We start from the raw sequence: 12,197 nt of genomic DNA, 5'->3' as shown, positions 1-12,197 counted from the left end.
GCCAGTAAGAAAGCAATTTACACAATTGAAAACATCCAATTATTATACTGAAAACCCAGCAACAACTACGTTAAACTAAAAATCACTGTCTTGTGATAATCAAATAACCTCTTTATCCCCATCACTACAGGTCAACTCTATTGAAATTTGATCTCAACCTAAGATATAAATTCGTCAACAAACAGCTCAATATCTATCTAACAAAATTTCACAGTGATTTAAATTTCAATTTAGCAATTCAGAAATCCTGATCTTACAACAAGAAAAGAGTACATCAGATAATAGACTATACCCAAAATACTACAACCAATCTGAGATTTCAGCATTATGAAGCTGCAAGGCAAAATTTTCTTTCCAAGATCTGTCATATCCCGTGTGGGAAGTCAGTTCAGCGATTTGTCCAGAGCCACCCAGAACACAAGGACAACCATTTACAAAAGGCCAACTGCCTGAGCACATAAGGTACTCATTTTAAAATTTTCATAAGTTCAATATATTTTTTATCACCAAATTTTAATTAACTCGATCCAGTCATGTCTATAATTAAGCCAAATTCAAAATTGCTGCAAACCTCAGCAACAAAAGCTTTATCATTAATTTCTAATTAAGACAGTTTCAATTTTTTTTTTTTATACTCAATTTTCCCCAAGTCTTTTGAGGAATCGAAATACCAAGCACAAGCTCTGTGCTCAGTACAAACATAAGGGAGAACATCATGTTGTCCTCAAAAGACAAGTGTTTTTGCTAAGGATCAGTCAGTTCCATTCAGTCTTTTCCTTCACCTAAAGATCTTATCTGCGAATTCCGCCAAAGAAAGGTAATTTTCTTTACTTTCAAGAAATCTAGGTAAATCACTCTCCTCATATATATTTGTCAATATTTATAAGTCCCTTCTATAATCTAAGTAACAGTTACATTCAAATATTAAATGCTGCACTGTTTCAGGCTATCCACAGTTACATAGTGGAGAAGCAGCAAGGCCAAAAGTATGCAATTTAAAATTCAGATTTCCATGGCCTGAAATCAATAACGTTAAATTTAAGCCTGGATTAAACCAAAGCATATTTGATTTACTTAATTCTATCACCCTAGGCATGAATTTATTAGTTATTCTACCCTTAGTATCATTAGACCATTCCTCCTGCCAATCTACAAGGAACTGATTCCAAATTCTCTGCACATCTTTCTTAACTGGTAACTCTAGATTAAGTGTATAGTGGTCAATAACAGCAAGTAGACCCTTCCACCTATAATAATGTAAGTATTTAAATATTATTTCAAACTAAATGGGCAGTTTGCCTGTTAGTACCTGGAGAGCTGACGTCGAAATTGTACGACATGCCCTTGATGTCGCTAATAAAAAGAACCGCTGAGCTTGCACAAATACTATTTTACAAGTCATTTACAAATACTAGTGCCTCATGCACCTGCTGTGTAGCAAACTATATGTAAAAATATGCTTCCATAATACATTAAAAATGTATTATGGAAGCATATACTCATTATAAGAGGTACTTGGGGCTTAATGCCCTAGGCACATCTTGTAATTCTAATTAATTTTTCAGTCTGTGTTTTTATTTTCTGGAGTATATACTTTGCATGGGCTACGAACTGAAACCGATCATTGACCATTATACCAAGGTATTTATACGTACGGACAATTTTAATAGGTTGGTGGTTTAATCTTATGTTTGGTGGTCTATGTAAATTTAGATTACCTTTATAGAACATTTGTGTGGTTTTCATTAGGGAAATCTCCAGTTTGTGGGTTACACACCAAGTATTTAAGTCAAGCAACACATCATTTCCACGTTTTTCCAATTCAAGTCTGGAATTACAATAAATGAGAACAAGTTCGTCTGCAAGTTTAGAAATACGCTCATGTTCTTTAACCAGCCACCCATCAAGGACCATGTTCCAGCAAACAGGGCCAAGAACGGATCCCTGAGGGCAGCTGAGAGTAACTGGTCTAAATACAGAGCAATGTCCAGATGGGACTACAAGGCATCGATCCTGAAAGTAGTCAGTGATAATTCTGTAAATGGGCACACAGACCCCGGCCCCCTGGAACCTAGGCAGGACACTCTGCCACCATAAGGTGTCAAAGGCCCCTTTGAAGTCCACGAAGAGGCCAAGGACGTATTTAGTACTTGAAGTAGAGACCAAATCCATAGTTTGTTCAATTGCATCTACTATAGATTTTCCTTTAGTAAAACCGAATTGATTAGGTACGTGTAAATTTTTTCTATTGTAATAATTTAGAAATCTTCCAACAATAAGTCTTTCCAGTACCTTCCCAGGAATGGGAAGAAGGGCAATAGGACAGTATGATGATATCTGGTTTACGGATTAGCATTAGCATTAGTAGAGGCATATGATGCAAGAAAGCAAGCTTATTCAGCATCAGCCAAAAAAAAAAAAAAAAAAAAAGCACTACTCCCATTTCACCCCTCCATTCGTTCAAAATACCTGTCCAGCTGAGCCTTAAATTTGTTTAGGCTATCAATTTCAACAACAAGCGATGGGAGTCTATTCCACAAACCAACTGCCCGCTGGCTAAAGGCAAATTTCCGCACATCTATCCGACATCCGTCCTTCCTCAATTTGAATTTTTATGCCCTCTCAGGTGATTATTCTGAGCAAGAGGAAGAATCCCATCGGCATTGAGCATGCTCAAGCCATTCAAAGCCTTATACACCTCTATCAGATCACCTCGCCGATGCCTAGTCTCCAGGCTCTGTAATTTGCAAAACTTAAGCCTTTCTTCGTAAGAGCAACCCTTTGTTCCATTCACTAATCTTGTTGCCCTTCTCTGTACTCGTTCCAGCAGCTCTACATCCTTCTTGAAATGAGGCCTCCAGACCTGTATACAGTACTCAAGGTGTGGCCTGACCAATGCCTTATACAAGGGAATAATCACATCCCTGTCCCTCCTAGAAAAATTCCTGTATATCATTGACAAGACACCATGAGCTACTCTTGCAGCTCATCTGCACTGCTCAGAGAACTTCATATCTGCCTGCACAATTACCCCCAGGTCCTTTTCATTCTCTACCACTGTCAGCGTAGTACCACAGAGTTGATACGTTGATCTGGGGTTACTGTTTCCCATATGTAGTACTTTACATTTGTCAATGTTAAACTTCATTTGCCACCTCTCAGCCCATCTGCTCAACCTTTCCAGATCCTGTTGCAGCAGCATAGTATCAGTAGTGTCCTTAACAACCCTGCCAACCTTGGTATCGTCTGCAAACTTGGACATTAAGCCTGATACACCATCATCAATATCATTTATAAATACAGAAAACAACAATGGACCCAACACTGAACCCTGAGGAACTCCACTAATAACATTAGTCCACGATGAGCAGTGTCCATTGATTACCACTCTCTGTCTTCTGCCACTCAACCATCCCTTTATCCATAGCAGCAATTTGCCTCCAATGCCACACTTTTCCAATTTGTGCAGCAGTCTTCCATGCGCAACAGTATCAAAAGCCTTTCTAAGATCCAAATATATAATATCAAAGTTATTCCCTGCATCCAGTTCTTTTGTGACTACATCATAGTATCCAATCAAATTGGTCAGACAAGACCTGAAAATATATTTTAGTTCTTATTTCGTCCGCTAGATGGCACCACTTATTTTCGCGTTTAATTTGATCTGCATTTATTTTTTCCGAGGCTCAAACCAATGACGTCGTTACTGGCGGTCTGGTGCTTATCCCCACAGCTACCCTTTCAGTTAAATTCTGTCCCGCGTTGGACTCAGGATCTTTCTGCTTTGTGAAGCAACCTAATGAATGCCAGGCGAGATTAACAATGTGCAAAACATAATAACAGACCAAATGAGGAGATCGGATTTGTTAGGATTTTTTAATATTTTCAAATTCGCTTGCTTCCACAATTTGGGAAAAGAACCTTCTTTAAGACAGGTGATAAATAGATTTTCAATCAATTTTGGACAAACTTTCCAAATTTGCCAGAAACCTGGGCATTTTCCCTCCGTCATGGAGCAAATGGCCTCATCAATCTCCTCACAGTTGAAATTTTCTTCAAATGAAGGTCCTTCGTAGGTTAAATGGTCTATTCTTATTCTAGTCTGTTTGGTATTTTCTGGAGACTGAATATCCTGATGTATTATTTCATCCAGAATAGCGTTCATGGTCTCTGACCATGTAACCGTTTCAGTATTATTTGACTTTAATATGGATGAGAAGCTCTCTGCCAGATCTCTTTTCAACAACCAGTTTGTAAGGTTGTTTGTATTGTTTGTTTGTAACAACCAGTTTGTATTGGTTGTTTTCAACAACCAATCATTCCCATGCTAAATGCTTTTCTTTATAAATAAAATTAAAATATGTTCTTCTGATCTCCTCATAAATTTCTTGCAAGGGGCCCGATCTCCTCATTTGGTCTGTTATTATGTTTTGCACATTGTTAATCTCGCCTGGCATTCATTAGATTGCTTCACAAAGCAGAAAGATCCTGAGTCCAACGCGGGACAGAATTTCTTCTTTGCTTTTTCTTTTGGAGAGTTCCATCACAAACCTCAGTAATAAGTTTCATTACCTCTTGCAACTGCCAGTTTAAATCCAGTCCTCCCAAATGTTCAATGCTGTCAACAGTGAAAATTTCTCTTAACTTGGAATCAAAGCGATCCCAATCTGCACTTTGTGTTTTGTAACGAGAAAAATCATAAATACAATTAAGATTTATGGGATCTGAAGACGGTACAATGTTGAATGCAATAACATTGTGGTCAGTGCCGGTCCGGGAGGTATGAATCCTCCAGGCCCTGACACAGTGACCAAATGTTCTGTTAGTCAATGTGACATCAATAAAGGATTGTCCAGAGGCAGAGACAAACATTAGTAGGTGCCCTGGGGAATTCCAAATAGTTAAGTTCTTTGATTGAATAATTTCCTCTAATTGCTCGCCTTTAGAATCCGAAACAGGGCTGTTCCATGGTGCTGACGATCCATTTGCATCCGCAAGAATTAACACTTTCCTCCCAGCTAATTTGTTTAAGGCCATTTCCAAATAGTTCAAGAATGGTTCTGTGGATTGACAAGTTTGGCTACATTGCATATAAAGTGATATGCAGTAAATTTCCCCAAAGATGCCCTACAAACATGCATAAGTGGAGTGCTCTGTGCAAAAGCCATTAATCCTAGTAACCGCAATGTTTGGATCCATTATGACCAGAGCCACCCAATCCCTAGCCACAGCATTATCTCGAATCCGCGTGGTTTGAGTGACAGACTGTAAGATTTTGCAGTCATTGGGTAGACCTCTGACTACATCTTTGTAGGTATATAATTCTTGTAGACCAAGAATGCCAATATTTTGCTCTACTACAATTTCAGAAAGATCGTGTAAGTTGAATTATTTTAACCATTCCTCTTATATTATTATTTATTTTGTTTGTTCTATGCACAACTGGTCAAAGCTTTTGTTTGATCCTAGGCACGTAAATACTCCGGACATTTTAAGTCACGGTATGAGTGGTCTGACTTTTTCTTCCTAATCTTGCAATTGGGGCAAACAATTGGCGATTCTTTATTTTGACATTCTTGGCTATTTTATAAAATTTCCTTGTATAATATATTTTATATATTATACAAGGGAATTTTATGCCCTTGCTGTCCACAGTGCCCACATGTACTGTCAGTTTGACGGCAGTTCCGGGCAGAGTGGCCGAAACCTAAGCATTTGAAACAGTGGGAAGCTATAATAAAATCCTTAAGAATTGAAAAACCCAAATACAGGAGACTATCAGAGCTTAATAAAATTTTTCTAATATTGGTAGGAACCTCAAAAACCCAGTGTGAATTATTCTTATTTTTCGATTTAATCTTAAATCTTACAGCTCTCCTATCAAGAGAGCTGTTTGCTTAATAGTTATTAAGCAGAATAACCACAATTTTTATGTTTAAAAATTCTGGTTTTTTTTTTTTTTTTTTATGTGAACCCCAAACACGAGAGGTATTAGAACCTATAGTACTTAGTACCATGCTTGGGTTGGAGGTTGAGAAGACAAAAGAAAATATTTGTTGACATTGGACTTGAACTTCTGTAGATTGTAATTTTCAGGAAATATGTATGAAGGAAGGTTGTTCCAGAAAATGGCAGTTGAATGAATAAATGAGGAAGATGAAAAGTTGGTTCTGTGAGTTTGAAGTTGGACAGTAAATGGATGTTAGCTGGCGGCGGCATGTGTTCGGACTGTTTTGAAAGAGAGAGCAGGAATTGTAGAAGCCAATTCAGTAGAACAGCGCCCATGGAAGTATCTGTAGAAAAAGCATGCAGCAGAAACAGTACGTCAAGGAGAAAGCAAGTGGAGAGACTCTGTTAGAGATGAATCATTAATTAAACTAACTGCCCTCTTCTGAATGGAATCAAGAAGCCTGAGAGAGGTTTTGGGGGCACCACCCCAGTTGTGGGAACAATATTCCATAGCAGGCCAGATTTGCGATTTATACAGAGTGAACAGCTGTTTGGAAGAAAAGTAACGCCAAGAGAAAACGAGAAAACCAAGTTTTTTAGATGTAGAGGAAGCAATATTTGTAATGTGCTTGTGCCAAGAGAGATTAGAAGTCAGGGTAATCCCCAAAAGAGATATATCATTTTGCCTAGCAACCAGAGTGTCGCTAAAGATAAGCATAGGAGCAGAAGAATCCTTTTTGCGAGATATAAGACAAGACTGAGTTTTAGAAGAGTGAAATCAACTATGTTGTCTTTGCCCCACTGGAGAATTACCTGAAGATCGACATTTAAGGAATTGGTAGCAGATTTTCGAGAAGTTGAAGCTGATTGTGCAGGACAAGGTTTCTTAAAATGAAAAGTGGAATGCAATGTGCTATCATCGGCAAAACTATGGATAGGATTTCCATTCAATGGAAGAAGGTCATTAATATACAAGAGTAAAAGAGTGGGGGAAAAAACTGAACCTTGGGGGACACCGGCATTAGTGGAGAAGTAAGACAGAGAGCCATCTACCATCACCCTCAGTGAGCTATCAGAGAGAAAACTGGATAACCAATTACTAAAAACAGTTGGCAAACCATAAGATGGAAGCTTGTTTAGAAGACCTTTATGCCAAACACGATCAAAAGCCTTTGAGATGTCAAGAGCAACTACTTGTGTTTCACAGAACCTTTCCATTGAATTAGTCCATAAATGGGTAACATAAGCAATATCACCAGTGGACAGACACTGACGGAATCCATACTGGCAATCGTTGATCAGACGGAAGGTTTCTAGGTAGTTTAAGAATTGGCGGTTAATTGATTTCTCCATTATTTAGAAAGAGTAGAAGTAATTGCAATGGGACAATAATTGGATGGGAGGGTTTTGTCACCCTTTTTAGGAACTGGCTGGATATGAGCAAATTTCCAAGCAGTAGGAAAAACACCTTTGGAATAAGAAAGTGAAAAAAGGCGGCAAAGAATAGGAGTAAGTTCAGGAGCACAGGTTTTGAGAACAAGTGGAGAAATACCATCAGGACCTGGAGCTTTCTTAGCATCAAGATTCATCAAAATCCTTCTGATATCCTTTTGACGGAAGACCACAGGAGGCATTGAATGGAGCGTGTTGGGAATGGTGGGAGGTGTTTTATCGAGATCATTAATACATGAGCTGGAAGAAAAATGGGATGCTAGCAGGTCAGCTTTATCCTTGGCTGAAGTGACAACAGAACCATCTGGTTTGGACAGAGGTGGGAGCAGAGATGGGCAAAAGTTGCAGCCAATAGCTTTGGCAAGAGACCAGAATGCTCGGCTACCATTAGGGCAAGAAACAAGTTTTCTACTCTTAGCCTGTTCAAACTCTAGTTTGGACTGATTAATAACTGCTTTACAATTGTTGCGAGCTTTGGTGTAGGCAGAAAATGAAACTGAAGAATTAGAAACAAGCCAATTACGATATGCAACATTCCTCTCTTGAAGAGCCTTAGCACATTTATTGGAAAACCAAGGTTTAGATAAAGGACAAGATTTTAAAGTGGAGTGTGGGATAAAGGATTCCATTCCTGCAAGAATAATTTCACTGACACGATCTGAGCAAACGTTGACATCAGAAGTTTTGAAACAGTTATCCAACCAAGGAAAAGAAGTCTCGCAGGTCATCCCATTTTGCATTCTTGTAATGCCAAACAACACAAGGTTGGGAATAGCCATAATATAAAGGTTCCATTGGAGAAGAGACAATCACCAAGTTGTGATCTGAAGTGCCTAAAGGACCTCTCACTTCGACTGTGTACTTAGAAGGGTTGTTTGTGAGAAAAATATCAAGCGTATTAGCTGTATGCTTAGGATTGTCCGGTATTCTTGTAGGTAAATGAACAATCTGTGCTAGGTCATTAGTAATTGCAAAAGCCTCAGCATCTCAACCTGTTCGGTCGGTGTGACTAGAAAACGGAAGCCAGCTGGAGTTGTGAACATTAAAGTCAAGTTGCAAAGAGAGGAAGTCAAGGAGCTCCAAGTGATTAGTGGAGTTGGGAGAACGGTAGAGACAATAGATGAATTTGACACAATGAGGTAGAGAGATATTGAGCCAGAGAAGATCAAAGAGAGGAGATTACAAATTGCCAAGTCTCTGACAGGGAATATCAGAACGGACATATGCACAAGTACCACCTCCTTTGAGGCGAAAGGAATCATACAGCGAATAATTTGGGCATCTGAGATGAGCAGTAGTTGAATCAACAGATAACTGAGATTCTGTCAGAAAAAGTACATAGGGTTTGGCAGACTGCAAGTGGAAATGGACATTGTTGAGATTAGAATTGAGACCACGTATATTTGTGAAATGAATTAGGAAGTGCTTGGGAGATTTAGATCTTTTCGCAGATAAGCTTGCTCTATTAGTTTGACAATTCATGGTGTATTCAATAGTAAGAAAAAGTGGGTGGGACATGCTGTATGAAGTAATGAAATTTTTGGATATGGCGTACATGTGGTAAGAATATACCCAGATCCTTGACATAACGTGGCCTCGACAATACTCCCAGCATACGCACTACTCGGACTCCCTCCAGTCACTATCTGGCAGAGTAGAGGTAGCAAGATTATACACTAGCTGATCCGGAAGCCTCCTAGAGAGTTACCAATAGGTTCAGTCCGGTGTACTAACTAGCAGCCGGCCTGCGAACACCGTTTTAGAGCTGTACCCTCGAAATGTAAGGAATATTGGATCTCGCCACAACGTTCATCATAACCTCAAAAGTCATCAATCATACTGCATGATGGAAGAGATAGGGAAGGGTTGACCGGAACTTAGCTCCACAGACTAAACATGGGTTCCACCACTTCAAGCCTCCAATAAGCAAAGTGGTGGTATTTCACCGGTTGATGGGAGTCATCTACCACCTGTTTGCTATTCTTTCAATTTTTCTTTAACTGGAATTAATTCGTATTAATTTTGGCTTAATTTTGCATTTTACTTTTATTAATTTTAGAACTGTATTTGTTTGGTTTTACATTCCTTTCCTTTTTGGTCTCTGTCAGGTTGGATATGATATATATGTCTGCTCGCTTTTTGTCTGCTATGTTATATATCATAACAGAAACAGAAGCCTAGCTTTTTGCTGTATTTCCCTTGGTTTTGGCTGCCGGCCCTTGATAACTTAGTTAAAATCTTAGGATCTATAGCATTAAGTACTATTTGTATATTTTCATTTATTTTATTTAATTTTATGTAATCTGCTTTTATTTTTTAGATGCATTGTAATATTTTTTTCCATTATAACTACACCTGACAGATCAGCACCCCTACACATACGCTTATCTAACATATTTGTCTATATTTCATTATGGTTGCTGGGTATTTCTGCTGTTACTAGCAGTGTTCCGGATCCATAAACCAGCACAATATAATATTCATTTTTTCGTTCTTTGTTAGATGCTACAATTTTTCACTACAATGTATCATTATTAATTATATAATATAAGGTGATATGACTTCAACAAAATTAATATAAAAATTATTACAAAAAACAGAAAAGCATAAAATCAGTGGCTTAATATAAAATAAAACTGAAAACATTTTACCAAAGACTATTTACTAAAAGCAATAAAATATACAAAATGGATAAAAACACACAACTTATACCAAATCTTTCAAGGGAAATCGAGTTCTTTTCCTCAGTTATAAATTCATAACTGCTAAATATAATTACAGTCAAGCATCTCGAATCCAGCTACCTCACCTCCCTTTCAGATACTGAAATTTTCCAGATTTCAGGTGGCCATATCAGTCACAAAAAAAAAAGGCAAAAAACACTTTTGCCTTTTTTTTGTATGTCAAGCTATTGTTCATAATAATGTACATGTTCAGGCCTTCCAAGGTATGCCATATGTAGTATGGCTTATTTTAAAAGAGGAAAAGCAAAAAAGTTACCATACTCACTGCACCAAAGTCCCAATGATGAGCATCTGTTTGACAATACAACTGTTTTGCAAAATAAATAATAAACATTGTATGTGGTTTGGAAGGCACATATCCTCAAGGATACTTAATTTTCTTTCAGATGGCCAGTGGGCAAATACAAGCATGGAAGTTGTGTTGATGTTTACAAACAAGAAATAAGTTCTAAAAACAAACATTCACAAAACCAGTAAACATTAGAAGAATCATTACCTCAATCTAACGCCTCATACATGAATAATGAATCTCAGAAACTTATTATCATTGAATCACTAATCTTGTTCACAAATAGCAATTAGACAATTCTCTGATGTACCAGGTTTCGAAATTCCATTGGAATGTAATAAGAACTTACAGGTGAAGAGAAACCTGCACAATCAGTGTGATTTTGACAAATGGCCAATCTGAGAATTTAATTTGCTGATTCTCAAGTGGTTTGCCAGGTTCATTTACTTTCTGAACATAGCCAGAAAATTGGTGGTGGGTGGCAGACAATGGACTTCCTGATTTGAGAGGTTTGACTGTACCACACATTTAATTCATACCACAGCATCAATATTTACTATATGCACAAAATTACTCACACCGCAGAAAACATATCTACAATAGTAAGTTGCCCATCCATTCTTGTTTCTAAAGAATCATCATCCACATTTGAGCCTACATAAAACAAATAAACTTTAAAAAATGGATTTAATCACTCAATACAAAACAATATTAATATTAGTGTCATGTAATGCTAGAGCAGGTATCAAGAAGTGGCAGACTGCATCCACATCTGGGACAGCAATGATTTTTTACAAAAAGCAAAGTGATCTGAATGTAATTTAATAACTTATATGAAATGAATAAATAAATTATATGTAAAGTAATTATTTATTTTTGAATCCTTCTAAGTTTAAACATGTGCATATAAAAAAAATCAATGTTACATTGATTGTTTTATTCCTATTAGTGATGGAATAAAATTTCTGAAGATATAATTTCATTTTATGATTTAAAAATGAAATGAATGACTATCAGACTAATTAGAATGTAACTGTTGTTTCTATACCTAGACTAGCTATACATACAGCTAATGAGAGAACATTATGGTATTTAACAAGATTTGCTATGATTCTGAGCAAGTCACACCAGTCTCTAATGCAAGGCTGTTGTTGTTGTTTGGTTTTTAGGAGCATTAGCAACTAAGGCCATATTGCTCCGGGGATATGCGGTGGTCATTCCCTGACCTTTCCGCATCCTCCATATTTGGTGTTCACGAGCTTTGTGATACTTACTTAAACATAAGCAAAAACTAATTGATTTTTCACCTTAATATATACACCGATGAGCCAAAACATTATCATCAGCAAGTCATTATTCAAATTGAAGCAACTGCAGGTGAACTACGGCACGTGCGCGGGTTGGGACACAGTATAAAAAACACCTGCTACTGAGCTCCATAAATCAGTTTACACTTGTTCTTCAGATGGGAAAGGAAGCGGCCTAAGCATTTTTTTTGACAAAGGCCAAATTGTAATGGCGAGACCAGAGCATATCCGAAACAGCACGGTTGGTGGGATGCTCACAGTCAGCCATGGTTAGTACCTACCGAAAGTGGTCCCAAGAGGGGGAACCCACAAACTGTCGGCAAGGTATTGGACAACCACGGCTCATCGATGCCGAGGTGAGCAAAGGTTTTCCCAGATGGTACATGGCAACAGAAGGACGACTCTGGCGCAACTCTCTGGTAATTGGAATGCTGATGACAGGAGTAATGTGTCATA

The 12,197-nt window shown here is 37.8% G+C and overlaps 1 protein-coding gene across 1 annotated transcript in view; it reads right to left on the bottom strand.

The window, feature by feature from the left end:
* LOC150089578 (DNA (cytosine-5)-methyltransferase PliMCI-like) overlaps window positions 1-12,197 on the bottom strand; it is a 596,839-nt gene that overhangs the window by 549,430 nt on the left and 35,212 nt on the right. The window contains exon 4 of the mRNA XM_090368675.1: window positions 11,013-11,088. Within this exon, the coding sequence (XP_090224801.1) occupies window positions 11,013-11,088 (76 nt within the window). The remainder of the gene's footprint in view (window positions 1-11,012; window positions 11,089-12,197) is intronic.

The sequence above is a fragment of the Mastigoproctus giganteus genome, chromosome 2 (genome assembly GCF_048544385.1).
Source record: "Mastigoproctus giganteus isolate SK-2022 chromosome 2, ASM4854438v1, whole genome shotgun sequence".
Taxonomy (NCBI): Eukaryota; Metazoa; Arthropoda; class Arachnida; order Uropygi; family Thelyphonidae; genus Mastigoproctus; species Mastigoproctus giganteus.
Note: the sequence above shows the minus strand (reverse complement) of the source record. Positions and strands in the feature narration are given on the sequence as shown.